At 46.1% G+C, this 22,605-nt stretch overlaps 1 protein-coding gene across 1 annotated transcript in view; it reads right to left on the bottom strand.

Moving 5' to 3' along the window:
- LOC115078384 overlaps positions 1–22,605 on the bottom strand; it is a 187,186-nt gene that overhangs the window by 20,755 nt on the left and 143,826 nt on the right. The window contains exons 51-59 of the mRNA XM_029581292.1: positions 20,958–21,185; positions 20,681–20,741; positions 20,454–20,599; positions 19,150–19,299; positions 15,049–15,228; positions 11,885–12,011; positions 3,770–3,926; positions 2,243–2,468; positions 1,861–1,987 (exon numbers count right to left, since the gene is read on the bottom strand). Of these exons, the coding sequence (XP_029437152.1) occupies positions 1,861–1,987; positions 2,243–2,468; positions 3,770–3,926; positions 11,885–12,011; positions 15,049–15,228; positions 19,150–19,299; positions 20,454–20,599; positions 20,681–20,741; positions 20,958–21,185 (1,402 nt within the window). The remainder of the gene's footprint in view (positions 1–1,860; positions 1,988–2,242; positions 2,469–3,769; positions 3,927–11,884; positions 12,012–15,048; positions 15,229–19,149; positions 19,300–20,453; positions 20,600–20,680; positions 20,742–20,957; positions 21,186–22,605) is intronic.

Here is a 22,605-nt window from a genome sequence, read left to right as displayed (position 1 = left end):
TGTGTGGACCATAGGACATTGAAAGTGCCGGGCTGTGTGGCCAATCCTAACAGGCTGGCAGTCAGCCAGAGCAGGTCCTTGGCAACGACGTTTTGCTGCACTGGATAGGCAATGCTCAAAGAAGGGCGATGGACCAAAGGCAAGGAGGAGAAAAGGGACTGTGGCATGAAGACATTACTATTTACTGAGCGGTAGGTATTCATGGGACTGGCACAGCTGAAAGCAGACGTGGCCAAGGCCATTGATGATTACATCCCCGAATACAGCTCTGATCAGCTCATCACGTGAAACCGGAGAAGAGAGGAGGTAGCACCTCTCCACACGGGTGGAACAAGGAGGAATTGGAAACTGCAGACTTGTTAGTTTAACATCAGTGGTGCACAAAGTACTGGAAGGGTAGAATAGGGCAGCATCTTGAAGCCAATGCATTACAGGATCCTGGGCAACCTTCTCCCACAAAGGGAATACCTCAGTGATTTCTATAAGGGAGTAGAGGAGTGCAGAAGACAGGAGAGTGGTGAGAAGCTAGAGCCAGTCTGGGGGCTGGAAGAAAAATGATAAACCTGGTGAGAAATTGGTTGAGCAACAGGAAGTAGAAATAGAAATATGGAAGCAATCTGACCTGTGTAGAGTCCTCTGGTGAGAGCCCACCATGTGTATTGTATTCAGACCTGGAGCCCACATGTCCAGAAGGACATTGACAAGGTAGAAGTCCAATAGAGGTGCATGGCAGGTGCTATAAATCAAAGACAGAGACCGAGGGACCTATGGATGTCCTCTCCAGAAGAAAGAGGGGACAGGGAGATACGAGATGAACATTTGAGAGGGAAATTTTCAAACTGTTTAGATTGGGGCAAAGTGTGCTGGCACTTTCCTGTCCAAATATGCCATGGATGGAAAGTGCCTCCAGATGTTTGCCCCTTCTCTTTTTGTGGGAGTAGAGTTAGAAATGTCATCTGCACGTGCTAATCCCTTCCCCATGAAAATGTGGCTAAAAAGGAGGGGAGATCATCAGCAGACCACTAATTAGTACAAGGAAAACAATTACGACCTGCGCACATCACTTTGAAACTCGTCTACCAAATATCTAGAAGGCATCAATAAATGAGCAGAAGGAAGCATTTTCCATACGATGAAAAGCCCAAGGGCAAGAGGTTGTTATGAAACTGGAGAGAGGGAAGCTGCAAAGAAATGTGAGAAAATCCCTTTCTGCTGAGAGGGTAGTTGATACCGAACAGGTTTCCAGCAGAGGTTATGGGAGCCAAAACAATACCAGAATTCGAGGAGTGGCCTAGTGGTTAGAGCAGCAGGCAGCAGACTGGGGAATCCAGGGCTTAGATCTCACTGATACTCCTTATGACTTTGGCTAAGTCACTTTATCCTCCATTGCCTCCAGTACAAACTTGGGGCCTGTTTACTAAACATTTTCTCCCATTCTTTGTATGGAAAAATTTAGTATAATTGCTTAGTTTGTAAGCCTTCTGGAGATGGGGAAATACCTATAGTATCTAATGAAAACCGCTAAGTGTCACAAGGGAGAATATAAATAAAAAATGATTCAGCATATGCCTGGGATAAATACCAGAGGACCTTGGTGGCGGAGGCAGGGAGAAAACCACAGATCAAACAGCTCTGTGACAGCACGAGAGGCTGGTACCAGGGGAAAGCTGGTACCTTCTGAGTTCCTATTAAAAACTATTGAAAAGGAAGCTGAAGATGCAGGAGAGATGCACAGGCTCTTTCATTCTTTCCTAGAAGTCAGCGAGCCATCATAACCAGCACTGGAATGGATTCTTGGCCATAAACGCATCCCTAAATCCAGCTTCTTCTTGCCATGATAGCATCGTCCAATGTCCTCACCCAGTTTGGTAGGGGTCACATTCCAGGCAAAGGTTTTGCTTTCGCTGGCTCCCAGACAGCTGCTGTACTCGCAGGACAAGCACGGCGCCAGCTGGAAGTCTGCAGATTCAGCCAGTTTCACTTCAACCTATGAAGACATAAAAACATGTGAAACAGAGAAAGGGATCTGGGAGGACACCTGAGTGCTGAGTGATCCTGAGGAAGATTCCAGACACAGAAAGATAGCTTTAGATTGTGAGGGTGGAAAAAACAATTGAAACAGGACATCTGAAAAGTCTACATCCTACAGCATTCCATCCTATCCTCTGACACACAGGGTAGGCTCATCTGGGTACTGCGATAGTCTAGTTCTGTGACCACCAGGTCACATCCTCTTCCTTACCCTGATGCAGTTCGACAGGTAGTTGAACACAGTGCCTGTCACAGAGACGGTCTCCCCTCGGACCAAGGAGTATGGAAGCTTCAGATCCACAAAGAAGGCTTTAAAGACTGTGAGAGATGCTGTTGGTGAAAGCCCAAACCCGATATCTGCTGAGCAGAACATAGAGGCCTCCCACTCCGTGATGCTGTCAGGGACTGTGACTGGCTGATTCAAAATCCCAGATGAGCTGTAAGTAATGAAAAAAATATTAAATATAATACCGCACAATCGTCAAAACAAAATATGATGAGATTATGGTCCACTTCAGATTCCTGTTATCAATATCCTGTTTGCCCCATGGTGCATGTATAATACACACTACACAATCAGTGCCTGATTGAGGTGTCCATGGCTCTGAGTGTCCTGTTTCTCCCATGGTGGGTGTATAATACACAGTCAGTGTCTGATTGAGGTGTCCATGGCTCTGAGTGTCCTGTTTCTCCCATGGTGGGTGTATAATACACAGTCAGTGACTGATTGAGGTGTCCATGGCTCTGAGTGTCCTGTTTCCCCCATGGTGGGTGTATAATACACAGTCAGTGCCTGATTGAGGTGTCCATGGCTCTGAGTGTCCTGTTTCTCCCATGGTGGGTGTATAATACACAGTCAGTGTCTGATTGAGGTGTCCATGGCTCTGAGTGTCCTGTTTCCCCCATGGTGGGTGTATAATACACAGACAGTGCCTGATTGAGGTGTCCATGGCTCTGAGTGTCCTGTTTCCCCCAAGGTGGGTGTATAATACACAGTCAGTGCCTGATTGAGGTGTCCATGGCTCTGAGTGTCCTGTTTCCCCCATGGTGGGTGTATAATACACAGTCAGTGCCTGATTGAGGTGTCCATGGCTCTGAGTGTCCTGTTTCCCCCATGGTGGGTGTATAATACACAGTCAGTGCCTGATTGAGGTGTCCATGGCTCTGAGTGTCCTGTTTCTCCCATGGTGGGTGTATAATACACAGTCAGTGTCTGATTGAGGTGTCCATGGCTCTGAGTGTCCTGTTTCCCCCATGGTGGATGTATAATACACAGTCAGTGCCTGATTGAGGTGTCCATGGCTCTGAGTGTCCTGTTTCCCCCATGGTGGGTGTATAATACACAGTCAGTGCCTGATTGAGGTGTCCATGGCTCTGAGTGTCCTGTTTCTCCCATGGTGGGTGTATAATACACAGTCAGTGTCTGATTGAAGCATCCAAGGCTCTTAGTGTCCTGTTTCCCCCATGGTGGGTCTGTAGTACACATTTGGTTCCTGATTGAGGTGTCCTTGCCTCTAAGTCTTTCTCCCATATGTGAATTTTACATATGGTTATTTTAATTGTTAAAGAAGCTATTGAAAATTATCTCTAGACTTGTGCTAAACTGTTATAAAAATCATTTTGAAGAGACAGTGACATTACCCAGGATTAGAAAATATTTCATGATGTGTAGTGCAGTTCATGACATTAGCACCAACATTTTTACATTTGTTTTGTTTGTTTCCTGCAAATCACTCACTTTATAGGAAGCAGATCCCAGAGCCAGCTTTCTGGGAAATCCTGGCGAACCTTATCTTCTTGTACAGGTGCTGGCAATGGCTCAGAGTCTTCCTCTGAAACAGTTGACTCTAGAGTGCCATCCATACCTTCAATTCTGCTATTTGGTTGAATGAGCTCTAAAGTAATTAAAATAAAAGCTCATGACACATAGCCCGGGCATGAAGACTTTCATAACAGATTACACCTGTGATCCCTCTCCTAGCACAGGATACACACCAAGCAGGAGAGGAGAAAGAGAAGAAATGATTAACAATTATTCAGGGAGGGAAAACTGCTTAAGACAACATTTTATGAAGGAATATGTTAAGGAAAATGCAGTGAGGATATGATCCTAAAATCAGTGGAGAGTGAGAGAGATCAAGAGAGAGAGGAAAGGGAAGGGAGAGAGAAAACAGTGAATGTGAGAGTGATCCTCTCAATATCTTTTCTGTATTAATAATCATTTCATAACTGATTTCATGGCTCTGAGCGTCCTGTTTCCCCCATTGTTTGGTCTATAGTTCACAATCAGTGCCTGACTGAGGTGTCCATGGCTCTGAGTGAGAGCAAGAGAGGAGAGGATCATCATAATGGTAGCTGAAATGAATAAGTAAGTTCTGCTTGGCAATTTTTTTTAAAGTATTGGGGAGAAGTAAACTATTGGGGTATATTATTTAGTGTGTTTGTATGTTTGTGTTTTTAAATAGCCAGTAAGGCAGCTAATAAACAGAAGAGTGTTTTTGTTTAAATAGTCAATAAGGCAGCTAATAAAAAGAAGTTAGTGTGTTTGTAATTTGCAACCCTCCCACCCTTCTCCCATCCACCCCTAGCTCATCCTTTAGTTTATAGGCAGGTGCCACTTTCACATTTTAAAAAAAATCAGCCTTTAAACTTCACAAATTACCTACACCTTATTGAGAGTTTGATCATTCCCTTGTAGGCCACTACCAGATATATAGGGGGTCATTTTCAAAGGAGTTACGCATGTAAATGTGACATACTATCGTAGCAATTTTCAAAAGCTATTTACTCGAGTAAAGTTCACTTACTTGAGTAAATCCTATGGACAATTCAATGGCATATATTGTAGCAATTTTGAAAAGCCCACTTACTTGAGTAAAGTGTATTTACTAGAGCAAAAACCAGTTTTGCTCGAGTAAATGCTTTTTAAAATCCGCCCCATAGTGAATACACTAATACATTTAAAGGACCCTAATTAGACACATTCCTACTCCCATAGCAACCTAAAACTTAAGTAGGAACTGAACAAATTTGAGATGAAGGCAGCAGTACAGCAGCAAGAGGGGGGCTTCCCAGTCTTTTGCATCGAGTGTCACATGTATGATTTTTCACCCACTGATGAGAAGTTGTACATGTGCATGCGATGCAAAGAGCTCCTGGCTCTCAGACAATGAGTCCAATCTCTGGAGGCTAGAGTGGCAGATCTGGAGGAGCTGAGGCAAACAGAGATGAGACCTTCAGGGACATAGTAGCCAACTTCAGACTGGAAGCCCTGGAGCTGCCTTGGAAGAAGAGGTCTCATGATTGGAGAGCATCAACTGGGTGCAGCAGGAAAGGATCCTGTAGCAAGGACCTGCTCTCCAGGTGGTGCATTGTCCTTTCACCCCAAGGATATCTCCCCAAGGCCTACTGCCCAGAAGGGAAGGGTTAGGATGGCCGTCATAGTTGGTGATTCGATTATTAGGAATGTAGACAGCTGGGTGGCGGGTGGGCGTGAGGATCGCCTGGTAACTTGCCTGCCTGGTGCGAAGGTGGCGGACCTCACGCGTCACCAAGATAGGATTTTAGATAGTGCTGGGGAGGAGCCTGCTGTCGTGGTACATGTGGGCACCAATGACATAGGAAAATGTGGGAGGGAGGTTCTGGAAGCCAAATTTAGGCTCTTAGGTAGAAAGATTAAATCCAGAATCTCCAGGGTAGCATTCTCTGAAATGCTCCCTGTTCCACGCGCAGGTCACCAGAGGCAGGCAGAGCTCCGGAGTCTCAATGCGTGGATGAGACGATGGTGCAAGGAAGAGGGATTCAGTTTTGTTAGGAACTGGGGAACCTTTTGGGGAAGGGGGAGTCTCTTCCGAAGGGATGGGCTCCACCTTAACCAGGGTGGAACCAGACTGCTGGCGCTAACCTTTAAAAAGGAGATAGAGCAGCTTTTAAACTAGAACAAAGGGGAAAGCCGACAGTCGCTCAGCAGCGCATGGTTCGGAGAGAGGTATCTTCAAAGGATACTAATGATGCATTAGAATTAGGGCATCCCGACAGTGAGGTTCCAATAATAAGAAAAGTAGTCCAAATGCCTGTAACTAAAAACTCACCTGAGCTAAAAGTTTCTAACTTATCCCTATCAATTAAAAAGCAGAATGAAAATACAAACAAAAAACAAACTTTGAAATGTTTGTATGCTAATGCCAGAAGTCTAAGAAGTAAGATGGGAGAATTAGAATGTATAGCAGTGAATGATGACATAGACTTAATTGGCATCTCAGAGACATGGTGGAAGGAGGATAACCAATGGGACAGTGCTATACTGGGGTACAAATTATATCGCAATGACAGAGAGGAGCACAAGGGAGTAGGGAAGTGAATCGTTTTTTGACGATTTAAAATATCGTCGATATATTTTAAATCGTCAAAAATCGTTAGAGCCGCGATACAATAACAATTCCCCCGATTTATCGTCAAAAAATCGTAAATCGGGGGAAGGGGGAGGGGAAGGGGGAGGGTGGGAAAACCGGCACACTATAACAACCCTAAAACCCACCCCGACCCTTTAAAATAAATCCCCCACCTTCCCGAACCCCCCCCAAAATGCCTTAAATTACCTGAGGTCCAGAGGAAGGGTCCCGGTGTGATCTTTTACTCTCGGACCTCCGTGCGTTGTAGAAATGGCGCCGGCGCTACCTTTGACCTGTCATATGACAGGTCAAAGGTAGCGCCGGCTCCATTTTGTTGTTTTGTCCCCTGACGTCAGGAGCATAGGAGATCGCTCCCGGACCCCCACTGGACCCCCAGGAACTTTTGGCCAGCTTGGGGGGGCCTCCTGACCCCCACAAGACTTGCCAAAAGTCCAGCGGGGGTCCGGGAGCGATCTCCTACCGCGATCGTTTTTCCGTACGGAAAAATGATTCGACTGCAGGAGGTCATTCTGGACCCCCGCTGGACCCCCAGGGACTTTTGGCCAGCTTGGGGGGGCCTCCTGAATGGCGCCGGCCGTATGGCAACACGATTCGACTGCAGGAGGTCGTTCCGGACCCCCGCTGGACTTTTGGCAAGTCTTGTGAGGGTCAGGAGGCCCCCCCAAGCTGGCCAAAAGTCCCTGGGGGTCCGGAACGACCTCTTGCAGTCGAATCGTTTTTCCATACAGGAAAATCGATCACGGTAGGAGATTGCTCCCGGACCCCCGCTGGACTTTTGGCAAGTCTTGTGGGGGTCAGGAGGCCCCCCCAAGCTGGCCAAAAGTCCCTAGGGGTCCAGCGGGGATCCGGGAGCGATCTCCTACGCTCCTGACGTCGGGGGACAAAACAACAAAATGGCGCCGGCGCTACCTTTGACCTGTCATATGACAGGTCAAAGGTAGCGCCGGCGCCATTTCTACAACGCACGGAGGTCCGAGAGTAAAAGATCACACCAGGACCCTTCCTCTGGACCCCAGGTAATTTAAGGCATTTTGGGGGGGTTCGGGAGGGTGGGGGATTTATTTTAAAGGGTCGGGGTGGGTTTTAGGGATGTTTTAGTGTGCCGGTTTTCGATTTACACGATATTTAAAAAACCCAAACTGCGACGATCCGATTCCCTCCCCCTCCCAGCCGAAATCGATTGTTAAGACGATCAATCACACGATTCACATCTCTACAAGGGAGGTGGTGTAGCGCTTTATGTCCTGGATAGCATAGAGTCCAACAGGATCAACATCCTGCATGAGACTAAATGCACAATTGAATCTTTATGGGTAGAAATCCCTTCTGTGTTGGGAAGACTATAGTGATAGGAGTATACTACCATCCACCTGGTCAAGATGGTAAGACGGACAGTGAAATGCTAAGAGAAATTAGGGAAGCTAACCAAACTGGAAGTTTAGTAATAATGGGTGATTTCAAATACTCCAATATTGACTAGGTAAATGTATCATTGGGACACACTAGAGAGATAACGTTCCTGGTTGGAATAAATGACAGTTTTACGGAGCAATTGGTTCAGGAACAGACAAGAGAGGGAGCAGTTTTAGATCTAATTCTCAGTGGAGCACAGGATTTTGTGAGAGAGGTAATGGTGGTGGAGCTGCTTGGCAATAGTGATCATAATATGATCAAATTTGAATTAATGACCAGAAGGGGGATAGTGAGTAAATCCACGGCTCTAGCGCTAAGCTTTCAAAAGGGAAACTTTGAGAAAATTAGAAAAATTGTTAGAAAAAAACTGAAAGGAGTAGCTACAAAGGTAAAAAGTGTGCAAGAGGCGTGGACATTGTTAAAAAATACCATCCTAGAAGCACAGTCCAGATGTATTCCACACATTAAGAAAGGTGGAAGGAAGGCAAAATGGATTACCGGCATTGATAAAAGGTGAGGTGAAAGAGGCTATTTTAGCCAGAAGATCTTCATTCAAAAATTGGAAGAAGGATCCAACAGAAGAAAGTAGGATAAAGCACAAGCATTGGCAAGTTAAATGTAAGACATTGATAAGACAGGCTAAGAGAGAATTTGAAAAGAAGTTGGCTGTAGAGGCAAAAACTCACAGTAAAAACCTTTTTTAAATATATCCGAAGCAGAAAGCCTGTGAGGGAGTCAGTTGGACCATTAGATGATCAAGGTAGTAAAGAGGCACTTAGAGAAGAGAAGGCCATTGCGGAAAGATTAAACAATTTCTTTGCTTCGGTGTTTACTGAAGAGGATGTTGGGGAGATACCCGCTCCGGAGAAGATTTTCATGGGTAATGATTCAGATGAACTGAGCCAAATCACAGTTAACCCAGAAGATGTGGTAGACCTTATTGATAAACTGAAGAGTAGTAAATCACCTGGACCAGATGGTTTACATCCCAGGGTTTTGAAGGAACTCAAAAATTTAATTTCAGATCTATTAGTTAACATTTGTAACCTATCATTAAAATCATCCATTGTACCTGAAGACTGGAAGGTGGCCAATGTAACCCCAATATTTAAAAAGGGCTCCAGGGGTGATCAGGAAACTACAGACCAGTGAACCTGACTTCAGTGCCAGGAAAAATAGTGGAAAGTGTTCTAAACATCAAAATCACAGAACATATAGAAAGACATGGTTTAATAGAACAAAGTCAGCATGGCTTTACCCAAGGGAAGTCTTGCCTCACAAATCTGCTTCACTTTTTTGAAGGGGTTAATAAACATGTGGATAAAGGTGAACCGGTAGATGTAGTGTACTTGGATTTTCAGAAGGCGTTTGACAAAGTCCCTCATGAGAGGCTTCTAAGAAAACTAAAAAGTCATGGGATAGGAGGCGATGTCCTCTCATGGGTTATAAACTGGTTAAAAAACAGGAAACAGAGAGTAGGATTAAATCATCAATTTTCTCAGTGGAAACGGATAAACAGTGGAGTGCCTCAGGGATCTGTACTAGGACCGGTGCTTTTCAATATATTTATAAATGATCTGGAAAGGAATACGACGAGTGAGGTAATCAAATTTGCAGATAATACAAAATTATTCAGAGTAGTTAAATTACAAGTGGATTGTGATAAATTGCAGGAAGACCTTGCAAGGCTGGAAAATTGGGCATCCAAATGGCAGATGAAATTTAATGTGGGTAAGTGCAAGGTGATGCATATAGGGAAAAATAACCCATGCTTTAGTTACACAATGTTAGGTTCCATATTAGGTGCTACAACCCAAGAAAGAGATCTAGGTGTCATAGTGGATAACACATTGAAATTGTCGGCTCAGTGTGCTGCGGCAGTCAAAAAAGCAAACAGAATGTTGGGAATTATTAGGAAGGGAATGGTAAATAAAATGGAAAATGTCATAATGCCTCTGTATCGCTCCATGGTGAGGTCACGCCTTAAATACTGTGTACAATTCTGGTCACCGCATCTCAAAAAAGATATAATTGTGATGGAGAAGGTACAGAGAAGAGCAACCAAAATTATAAAGGGGAAGGAACAGCTCCCCTATGAGGAAAGACTAAAGAGGTTAGGGCTGTTCAGCTTGGAGAAGAGACGGCTGAGGGGGGATATGATAGCCTTTAAAATTATGAGAGGTCTAGAATGGGTAAATGTGAATTGGTTAGTTACTCTTTCAGATAATAGAAGGTCCAGGGGGCAGACTATGAAGTTAACATGTAGCACATTTAAAACTAATCGGAGAAAATTTCTTTTTCACTCAACACACTGGAATTTGTTGCCAAATGATGTGATTAGTACAGTTAGTGTAGCTGGGTTTAAAAAGGGTTGGATAAGTTCTTGGAAGAGAAGTCTATTACAAGCTATTAATCAAGTTATTGTTAAATTTTGAACTTATGTACACTGTTCCAAGTTTCATAACCTTGTTCTATGTAATGCCTTTTGGCAATTTTCATGTTCTGTTTCAATGTAAACCGATGTGATCTTTATTTCATATAGGAACACCGGTATATAAAAATCTAAAAATAAATAAATAAATAATAAGTTGACTTAGAAAATAGCCACTGCTATTACTAGCATCAGTAACATGGAATAGACTTAGTGTTTGGGTACTTGCCAGTTACATGTGGCCTGAATTGGCCACTGTTGGAAACAGGATGCTGGGCTTGATGGACCCTTGGTCTGACCCAGTATGGCAATTTCTTGTGTTTCTTATGAGTGTCCTGTTTCCCCTATGGTGGGTGTATAATACACAGTCAGTATGTGATTGAGGTGTCCATGGCTCTGAGTGTCCTGTTTCTCCCATGGTGGGTGTATAATACACAGTCAGTGCCTGACTGAGGTGTCCATGGCTCTGAGTGTCCTGTTTCTCCCATGGTGGGTGTATAATACACAGTCAGTGCCTGATTGAGGTGTCCATGGCTCTGAGGGTCCTGTTTCCCCCTATGGTGGGTGTATAATACACAGTCAGTGCCTGATTGAGGTGTCCATGGCTCTGAGTGTCCTGTTTCCCCCATGGTGGGTGTATAATACACAGTCAGTGCCTGATTGAGGTGTCCATGGCTCTGAGTGTCCTGTTTCTCCCCATGGTGGGTGTATAATACACAGTCAGTGCCTGATTGAGGTGTCCATGACTCTGAGTGTCCTGTTTCTCCCATGGTGGGTGTATAATACACAGTCAGTGTCTGATTGAGGTGTCCATGGCTCTGAGTGTCCTGTTTCCCCCATGGTGGGTGTATAATACACAGTCAGTGCCTGACTGAGGTGTCCATGGCTCTGAGTGTCCTGTTTCCCCCATGGTGGGTATATAATACACAGTCAGTGTCTGATTGAGGTGTCCATGGCTCTGAGTGTCCTGTTTCCCCCATGGTGGGTGTATAATACACAGTCAGTGCCTGACTGAGGTGTCCATGGCTCTGAGTGTCCTGTTTCTCCCATGGTGGGTGTATAATACACAGTTTGTATTTGATTTTCAAAATATTTACTGTATCAGGTTAATTTCAGAAGATAGCCAGATAAATATAACAAGGTAAAAATACTCCCTCTCTCCTATGTAGGGTAAATGTGTGTGAGTTTATTTGCAAGGCAGAGAAATGCAGTTATAAAAGGGACAGGGTCAGTGACAATCCTGAGTTGGGTTTTTGTCTTTGCATTCAGATGGGAATTTCAGTGCTATCTGCCTTAATTTGACTGCTCACCTGAAATAATTCATATGGCCAACACCAAAATGTAGCCAGATAAACCGTCCAGCTAAAGTGGATCTTCTGATGCAAATCTAGTTAGCTGAGAAATTGGTTAAGGATAAGGAGGTAATAATACCAGTTACTTAGTCCATTGAGCAGGGTTTTTACTTGTTGACCAGTTCAGCATCTGATTCAAATGAGCAAGTGGACTCCTGCTTCATGTGACCCTCAGGCATATTCTCCTCTTTGGAAATGTCTGTGTGCATTTTACAGGTAGATGATATGCAGGTAGTTAGTTTTACCTGGACGAGGGTAACCTCCTGCAGGATGATGATATCTAATCATTGGTCCCATAGGTCCCCTCTGAAAAGGCGTGAGCCAATCACATTTCTTTATCTTCAGATTTGTTAGAATTTTCATACCACAGTCCTGTGCAAAATACAGAAAATGGGGAATTTGGCAGAAATGATTGGGATGGAGCAATCTTCCTAGTACAGTTCCAGCATGGGAAGCTGCAGTGCCAGCTCTGCACGTGCACGAACACACACACACACACACAGAACATGGAAAGTACAGGCAGTGGCAGGGTAAGCGTCTCACACACACACAGAACATGGATAGTACAGGCAGTGGCAGGGTAAGCGTCTCACACACACACAGAACATGGATAGTACAAGCAGTGGCAGGGTAAGCATCTCACACACACACAGAACATGGATAGTACAGGCAGTGGCAGGGTAAGCGTCTCACACACACACAGAACATGGAAAGTACAGGCAGTGGCAGGGTAAGCATCTCACACACACACAGAACATGGATAGTACAGGCAGTGGCAGGGTAAGCGTCTCACACACACACAGAACATGGATAGTACAGGCAGTGGCAGGGTAAGCATCTCACACACACACAGAACATGGATAGTACAGGCAGTGGCAGGGTAAGCATCTCACACACACACACACAGAGAACATGGAAAGTACAGGTAGTGGCAGGGTAAGCGTCTCACACACACACACACAGAACATGGATAGTACAGGCAGTGGCAGGGTAAGCTACACACACACAGAACATGGAAAGTACAGGCAGTGGCAGGGTAAGCGTCTCACACACACACACAGAACATGGATAGTACAGGCAGTGGCAGGGTAAGCTACACACACACAGAACATGGAAAGTACAGGCAGTGGCAGGGTAAGCGTCTCACACACACACAGAACATGGATAGTACAGGCAGTGGCAGGGTAAGCGTCTCACACACACACACACAGAACATGGAAAGTACAGGCAGTGGCAGGGTAAGCGTCTCACACACACACAGAACATGGATAGTACAGGTAGTGGCAGGGTAAGCGTCTCACACACACACAGAACATGGAAAGTACAGGCAGTGGCAGGGTAAGCATCTCACACACACACACACAGAACATGGAAAGTACAGGCAGTGGCAGGGTAAGCGTCTCACACACACACACACACACAGAACATGGAAAGTACAGGCAGTGGCAGGGTAAGCGTCTCACACACACACAGAACATGGATAGTACAGGCAGTGGCAGGGTAAGCGTCTCACACACACACAGAACATGGATAGTACAGGCAGTGGCAGGGTAAGCTACACACACACACAGAGTACATTTACCACAGAACATGGATAGTACAGGCAGTGGCAGGGTAAGCTACACACACACATGCACACACACACAGAGAGTACATTTACCACAGAACATGGATAGTACAGGCAGTGGCAGGGTAAGTTTCTCACACACACACCCAGAGTACATTTACCACAGAACATGGATAGTACAGGCAGTGGCAGGGTAAGTTACTCACACACACACAGAACATGGATAGTACAGGCAGTGGCAGGGTAAGTTTCTCACACACACACAGAGTACATTTACCACAGAACATGGATAGTACAGGCAGTGGCAGGGTAAGTTTCTCACACACACACAGAGTACATTTACCACAGAACATGGATAGTACAGGTAGTGGCAGGGTAAGCGTCTCACACACACACACACAGAACATGGATAGTACAGGCAGTGGCAGGGTAAGCTACACACACACAGAACATGGAAAGTACAGGCAGTGGCAGGGTAAGCGTCTCACACACACACACAGAACATGGATAGTACAGGCAGTGGCAGGGTAAGCTACACACACACAGAACATGGAAAGTACAGGCAGTGGCAGGGTAAGCGTCTCACACACACACAGAACATGGATAGTACAGGCAGTGGCAGGGTAAGCGTCTCACACACACACACACAGAACATGGAAAGTACAGGCAGTGGCAGGGTAAGCGTCTCACACACACACAGAACATGGATAGTACAGGTAGTGGCAGGGTAAGCGTCTCACACACACACAGAACATGGAAAGTACAGGCAGTGGCAGGGTAAGCATCTCACACACACACACACAGAACATGGAAAGTACAGGCAGTGGCAGGGTAAGCGTCTCACACACACACACACACACAGAACATGGAAAGTACAGGCAGTGGCAGGGTAAGCGTCTCACACACACACAGAACATGGATAGTACAGGCAGTGGCAGGGTAAGCGTCTCACACACACACAGAACATGGATAGTACAGGCAGTGGCAGGGTAAGCTACACACACACACAGAGTACATTTACCACAGAACATGGATAGTACAGGCAGTGGCAGGGTAAGTTTCTCACACACACACACAGAGTACATTTACCACAGAACATGGATAGTACAGGCAGTGGCAGGGTAAGTTACTCACACACACACAGAACATGGATAGTACAGGCAGTGGCAGGGTAAGTTTCTCACACACACACAGAGTACATTTACCACAGAACATGGATAGTACAGGCAGTGGCAGGGTAAGTTTCTCACACACACACAGAGTACATTTACCACAGAACATGGATAGTACAGGCAGTGGCAGGGTAAGTTTCTCACACACACACAGAACATGGATAGTACAGGCAGTGGCAGGGAAAGCATCACACACACAGAGTACATTTACCACAGAACATGGATAGTACAGGCAGTGGCAGGGTAAGTTTCTCACACACACACAGAACATGGATAGTACAGGCAGTGGCAGGGAAAGCATCACACACACAGAGTACATTTACCACAGAACATGGATAGTACAGGCATTGGCAGGGTAAGCTTCACACACAGGACAGGTACAGCAGGGCAGCGGCACTGCAAGCTTTAAGTATATTTTTAGGCAGCACAGGCTGTTTGCAGGTCCATAGGCATTTTGTCTCTGTGGGACTACAAGTACATTTTCAAAATGAAGTTCTCAGGAAAGGTCAGCTGGCCTCCCCCTCCCCTGCCAGAAATAAAAGTACTTGTGCTTGGAGAGATGAAAGGCAATTTTCAGCAGGGCTTCTCTCATAAGTAAGCAACAGTTTCCATGTGGAAAAAGTTGTCTTCTTTGAGCTCTTCTGACTTGCGAGAAATCTGGAGAACTCACCTTGAACAGGTTAAAAGTGTCGAAGAGTCGCTCTCTTGGAGGAGGAGGAGGAGGTCTCCATCTGCCCAAGCCGAAGCTGCTTGACGGAGGCTTGAGGCCGAGTCCTCGGCTGAAGCCTGGGCATGAGTGCTCGTCCACTGACTGGGGGTAGCCGCTCTGGGTGGGGACGAGGCCATACACCTGGACAGACAGACGCAAGCAGAAACGCAAAATGAAGAGATGCATCCAGACCTGAGAGAAATAGTCAAACTGCCCACAAGGGTTTTACTTCCATCATTGCTCCACCTCAAATGCATGCACACACATTTATCTCTCAAATGCATGCACACACATTTATCTCTCAAATGCATGCACACACATTTATCTCTCAAATGCATGCACACACATTTATCTCTCAAATGCATGCACACACATTTATCTCTCAAATGCATGCACACACATTTATCTCTCAAATGCATGCACACACATTTATCTCTCAAATGCATGCACACACATTTATCTCTGCTTTTTGTGCGGGTAATTTTTTTAAGGCAAAACTACGCGCATAGTTGCCTCCCCCGACTTAACCCCCACCCTAGGAATGCTTCCAAGATTGCACAGGTAAAGGCCACGGGGGGGGGGCTGACATACGCGGCTATTCTGTCCCGCGTCTGCATTTTACTCCTAGGAGGCTCCTCCCCAGGGCTGCTCCTGCTTTCCAAGGATTCCCGTCTCTTCTCCCACAGACGCAGCTGATGCCTTTATCTACCCCTCCCCTTCATTCAGAGCCCCCCGATCCCACCTCATGGGCGCTCCAGTCCAGCTCGCGGCGTTTGGGGCTTTAAAGGAAAACTGCGAAGCGATTCCCGCTGCTTTCATACATTTAGGCGCTCGCCTTGACACATGGGAAGCAATAAGCATGAGGGCTGGGGAGCATCCAAGGAAGCAAAAGCAAGGAGGGGGCCTTGAAAAAGGTGTAAAGAAGGTTTTTAAGAAGCAGCGTCCGTGACCCCGGGGGAAAGACCCTTCCTGGGTGGGAAACAAGGCCTTGTCCGGTGCACAACCCCAGCCATTAAGATAAGTCGGGTTTCTCCACATTTCACCTGTGATCGTAGGTTTTATGCCGGAGGAAGCTCATCCGTCATTTTTGAAAAAATTGGTTTTCGCCGCCATTCATGAGATAAAACATTCCCGTAAATCAGCGACTATTTGTCGCCATTAAGAGGACAATTTACATGGGAAATAGTTGAAGAAAAAATTTTAAAAATCACTTTGGTGCACATTTCACAAAAAATAATTAAAAATACTAGGAAGGAGGTGGATGGTTAATGATTAAAAATCGGTGCATTACATGGTGGGAATGACATTGAAAAACTTATGAAACCTCCCATCCTTTCCTTAAAAAGTTTTTTTGTTGTGTTTTGGAGCACATCGCAGATTTTTCAAACATGATTTGTGATATTACAACAACAGGGAGTCGCCTTTCCCATGCTGAGCAGTACAAAGAAATAGAAACAGAGTTGAATGTGGGATATTTTGGGAGTTGGGATTGATTTATTAATATCCTAATTTTAAAAACTTCTTGGTGCATGGTATCAAGGACGTACACAGCACTGTACAAAGAGAGGCAGGCTCTCCTCTGTAGAGCTTACGATCCCATGCACCAGAGCAACTAAAGGCTATGGCAACTTTAGGGCTGACGTTCAAAGTCTTTCACTGCATAGCTTTTGGAGATTTCTACATTTCCCTACCTCCCTGGCTACATTTCTTCCAGGTAACTCATCAGCTGCCCAAACTTTAAGTGAAGTACTGGGGCAGTCGGAGATGTGCTTCAGTTTTAGCTGGTGAGCGCGGATATTCATCGTTACCCCAGCTTAAATTAGCCAGGGTAGGTCTGGTCGGCCAAACAGCTGTACCATCGTTATCTCGCTTACCACCCCGCTGAACAGCCGGGGGTTAAGATTTCAAAGCAGCCCCCGAAAGGGGGATTTGAATATGGGCAGAGAGGGAGCCTGATGCACCAGTTCAGGAAGGCTCTTCCAGACACAGGGTGGAAGGGCACAGATAGAGGAGGGGAGAGGCACTGAGGAGCTGCAGAGTGCATGCACTGGGAGGTGAGCAGCAGCCCCTGCAGTGACTGCAGAGGAGGAGCCACATTACAGGAAGAGAAGGGCACAGATAGAGGAGGGGAGAGGCACTGAGGAGCTGCAGAGTGCATGCACTGGGAAGTGAGCAGCAGCCCCTGCAGTGACTCCAGAGGAGGAGCCACATTACAGGAAGAGAAGGGCACAGATAGAGGAGGGGGAGAGGCACTGAGGAGCTGCAGAGTGCATGCACTGGGAGGTGAGCAGCAGCCCCTGCAGTGACTCCAGAGGAGGGGTCACATTACAGGAAGAGAAGGGCACAGATAGAGGAGGGGAGAGGCACTGAGGAGCGGCAGAGTGCATGCACTGGGAGGTGAGCAGCAGCCCCTGCAGTGACTGCAGAGGAGGAGCCACATTACAGGAAGAGAAGGGCACAGATAGAGGAGGGGAGAGGCACTGAAAGGGGAGAGGCACTGAGGAGCTGCAGAGTGCATGCACTGGGAGGTGAGCAGCAGCCCCTCCAGTGACTGTAGAGGAGGGGCCACACGGTGGTAACCACATTACAGGAAGAGAAGGGCACAGATAGAGGAGGGGGAGAGGCACTGAGGAGCTGCAGAGTGCATGCACTGGGAGGTGAGCAGCAGCCCCTGCAGTGACTCCAGAGGAGGGGTCACATTACAGGAAGAGAAGGGCACAGATAGAGGAGGGGGAGAGGCACTGAGGAGCTGCAGAGTGCATGCACTGGGAAGTGAGCAGCAGCCCCTGCAGTGACTCCAGAGGAGGGGCCACACAGTCATAATGACTTTCCAGGAAGTTAATGCCGGCTCTGTCTCTGAACCCCTCGGTGACCTCGGAGTAGTGAATTTATCTCCCTGGGCCTCAGCGCTAATCCCCGGCTCTGTCACTGACTCTGTGTGTGTGACCTCAAGGGAGTCACTTTATCTCCCTGTGCCTCAGTTCTAATCCCCGGCTCTGTCACTGCTTCTCAGGGGAGTCACTTTATCTCCCTGTGCCTCAGCGCTAATCCCCGGCTCTGTCACTGACTCTCTGTGTGTGACCTAGGGGGAGTCACTTTATCTCCCTGTGCCTCAGCGCTAATCCCTGGCTCTGTCACTGACTCTCTGTGTGTAACCTCAGGGGAGTCACTTTATCTCCCTGTGCCTCAACTCTAATCCCCATCTCTGCCACTGACTCTCTGTGTGTGACCTTGGGGGAGTCACTTTATCTCCCTGTGCCTCAGCGCTAATCCCTTGCTCTGTCACTGACTCTCTGTGTGTGACCTAGGGGGAGTCACTTTATCTCCCTGTGCCTCAGCGCTAATCCCTGGCTCTGTCACTGACTCTCTGTGTGTAACCTCGGGGGAGTCACTTTATCTCCCTGTGCGTCAACTCTAATCCCCAGCTCTGTCCCTGACTCTCTGTGTGTGACCTCAGGGGAGTCACTTTATCTCCCTGTGCCTCAGCTGAAATCACCAACTCTGTCACTGACTCTCTGTGTGACCTCAGGGGAGTCACTTTATCTCCCTGTGCCTCAGCTCAATCCTTGGCTCTGACACTGACTCTCTGTGAGTGACCTCGGAGTCACTTTATCTCCCTGTGCCTCAGCTCTAATCCCCAGCTCTGTCCCTGACTCTCTGTGTGTGACCTCAGGGGAGTCACTTTATCTCCCTGTGCCTCAGCTCTAATCCCTGACTCTGTCACTGCTTCTCTGTGTCTGACCTAGGGCACTGGCTCCCAAAGCTGTCGCAGTCTCACTTTCAGGATATATAGAATTTATATACATGAAATAGAATTTATATAGAAAGGAAGCAGTGGGGAATCACTTTGGGTGTGACTGGTTAAGAATCAGAACAGCCCTCTCCTCCTCATTCATTCAGACCAAAAAAACTTAACTAGCTTCAGTTTCCACTCCTGATGTGGCTGCGTATGTGTTTCTGAATGTGTCGCAGAGTGTTGGGAGCAGTCCATCTCATCTAATGAGAAAGCTTCAAAGAGACAGAAAGAGGGAGAGAGCTGGTGAGGGAAAAGGAGCCACTTACACTGCTGACTGAGAGTTCGGCTTCTGGTCTCATGAGCAAGACGCTGCGATCCAGAGCGCGGATGGCACAGAGGGACCCTGGTGCTGCCTTCAGCTGCAGATTGACCTCGGAGCCCGGGAGAGATTCCTTCTCTGAGAAAGTCACCTTCACCTGGAGAAGGAGAGAGCATTTGGGGGGATGGTGGGTGACAGATCCAGCAATGATCTCCATGGGATGCAGGAATTACAAAATGCTTCTTCACCATGGGCTGATGCTTTCCATCACATGCACCAACCAACTCCTGCCCTTACATCCTAAGGCAGAACTGTGCTAGAAATACCCACTATCAAAGCAGCCAGGATGGGCACCGCCCGTGAAAGTGCAGGACCTTTAACAGCAGGACAGCCAAAAAGGCATTAAAAACCTGCCTATTGGAAATTGCATCTGAAGACGGCTAAAAATACTCTAATGATTTTCTTCTCTTTTCATCTTTCTTAACACCTTGTGGTTTAATTTTATTGTTTTTATTATTTTCTTTTGTGTAAATGACTTAAATGTTTTAAATATGTCTCTTGATTTGTAGGTTAATTTGTACTCCGCTATGAACTGGGGAGCATATGGAATTAAGAGTTTTTAAATAAGGAAATAAAGAAATATTACCCAGAGCATGGGATCCTCATCTTTCTGTTTCGGGATATTTTAATCTGCACGCCGATGTTCTGTTAATGCACAACATTTCCTTCAGGCCCTGTCCGGAGGAGCTTGTGGGTGGCCCCATGCATGATGGAGATAACGCACTTGATGTATTTTTCATTTGAAAAACTAAGCAAAGACGTTTTGTTTTCCCCATTGGTTTCAAAGCTAATGTGACCCCGCTGTAGGCTATGGATTATGGGGCCTGTTGGCTTTGTTTTGCTGTGCCCTGTGTTGTCTGTGGCTGCAGCAAACGTCGGCTATTTACTCATCTTTCTGTGTGATGATTGTTTCTCACTATCATGGTGCTGATTAGATTTTTAGTTTTTACTCTTAGTTTGCTTTGCTGTTTTAATGTTTCATGTTCCACCGTTTATGCCAAAATCTGTAAACCACTTTGGACAATTGGCTCAACCAGCAAGGCAGCCTTGAAGTACTTTTAAATAAATAAATAGGCAGACACAGAGTGAGAAAAAGGGAGAAGAGGACCCAGAAGCAAAGAGAGAGGGTCACACAGCAGCATGGGAGCCTTCTTCAGGCCCTGCTGACTGTCTTTCCTTATCTTTCCAGGTCTTTTGCAAACTGTACAGAAATCTGTTTGAACAGTATTCAGTGCTGAGCAAGGCACGCACCTGGTTTCTGAAGCACTTTGCTATCTTGTACTGAGCTCTGTCCGCCGCAAGCCTCCCATTTGGAAATAAGATGTACACCAGCATGGAGACAGATGGCGCCTTGTCAGCACTGACAGGCAGTGCGATGGAGAAAGAATCCTTCCGTGCTGCGGAGGACAAGAAGGGTCAATTGATTGGAAAGGTCTGTGTCTTTTCTACCAAATGTTCTGCCTTTCCTGACACCTTACCCTCAGGATTGACATCCCTCCTCCTCTGACCGTGGTGTATAATTCGATCTTTTGCCATGACCTAAGGAATATAAGGGGGGGGGGGCAGGGAAAGAGGGACAGATTGTATTAAGGTGGGAGAGAGAATCATAGATGGGGAGGAGTCCATGGGAGATAGCAGAAAGAGAGAAGACGACAGACAGAGGGGGAGAGAGAGAGAGACAGAGGCAGAGGGAGGGCAGTCCGTCAGTTTGAGTTTTCTAGATATGATTAATGCACGGTGCAGCAAGCCACTTACAAGGTAGAAGAAATCAAGGTATTTGGCTGACTCTTCCAGATCTTCCCTAGCAATGATGTAATCCACCATGATCTGCTGCTCTTGATCACAGGGGAGCGGGGAGGACACCTGTAAGGCGCGGAGCTGTACAAAACTCTTACTCTCCGCAGAGAAGGGAGTCAGCCTCTGATGAGCACTTTTGAAAGGTAGCGAAAACTCACCACACTTTTCCTCTCCCTGGTACTCTGCCTAAAATGAAGATAATATAAAACAAAGGAGTAACTCAAACCCATCCAACATAAGAACATAAGAAATTGCCGTGCTGGGTCAGACCAAGGGTCCATCAAGCCCAGCATCCTGTTTCCAACAGAGGCCAATCCAGGCCAGAAGAACCTGGCAATTACCCAAACACTAAGAAGATCCCCTGCTACTGATGCAATTAATAGCAGTGGCTATTCCCTAAGTAAACTTGATTAACAGATGTTAATGGACTTCTCCTCCAAGAACTTATCCAAACCTTTTTTGAACCCAGCTACACTAACTGCACTAACCACCTCCTCTGGCAACAAATGCCAGAGCTTTATTGTGCATTGAGTGAAAAAGAACTTTCTCCGATTAGTTTTAAATGTGCCCCATGCTAACTTCATGGAGTGTCCCCTAGTCCTTCTATTATCCGAAAGAGTAAATAACTGATTCACATCTACCCGTTCTAGACCTCTCATGATCTTAAACACCTCTATCATATCCCCCCTCAGTCGTCTCTTCTCCAAGCTGAACAGCCCTAACCTCTTTAATCTTTCCTCATAGGGGAGCTGTTCTATCCCCTTTATCATTTTGGTTGCCCTTCTCTGTACCTACTCATTGTGGCACAGGATCACCCTGAGGCTACTCACAGAGCAGAGGAACACCACAAGGCTATTCTCCAGGGCATAGGCTCACTTTTCTGGGACATGACGTTTCAAGCTTATCTCCCTGGGACATGGATGTGCAGGTTCACCTCTCTGGGAATTGTATCTGTATATAGACCTACGTCCAATGAATGCAGGCTCATAGAGTTTTTAATTACTATAAATATCCAATTCCACACATTAATTCTCAATAGAAGAAAGATCTAACATGTGCTCCAGTGTAGTTCATATTATAAGGATCTTCATTTTTAGGGCAATACCATCGTAATGCTTTGGTATTGAACTCACAAACGGAGTCATTTGTGTGATGTCAGGCACTGCAGTATGAACAGTCCCCTGAGGAAGCAGGCTTGACCTTTCAAACCTGGTGTGACTATAACTTAAAAGTCACAGCATGGAAAGTTTCCTTGATTTTCCAGTCTGGACTTTGGGATTCAGAAGATAAATAATCAGTTTTTCAATTATTAAATAATTTTAAACTGCAATCAAAACATGTTCCTAAAAATGAGTTATACATAATTGGAATTGATGGTTATATATTATGGAGCTTCCTTATAATAGGAACTACCCTGGTGCACACATGTTGGATCTTTCCTCTATTGAGAATTAATGTGTGGAATTGGATATTTATAGGGTTTTGGCTTGGTTTTCCACATTGGACATTTGTTATTCAGATTATTTAATTCCTAGACACCTTTGCAAGGATCTGAGTCTCTTAGACTCCCTCAGCATCTCGCTCAATCTAGACAGGAAAAAAAAGC

This window comes from Rhinatrema bivittatum, chromosome 16 (assembly GCF_901001135.1).
Source record: "Rhinatrema bivittatum chromosome 16, aRhiBiv1.1, whole genome shotgun sequence".
Classification (NCBI taxonomy): Eukaryota; Metazoa; Chordata; class Amphibia; order Gymnophiona; family Rhinatrematidae; genus Rhinatrema; species Rhinatrema bivittatum.
This window is presented reverse-complemented; position numbering and strand designations above follow the sequence as displayed.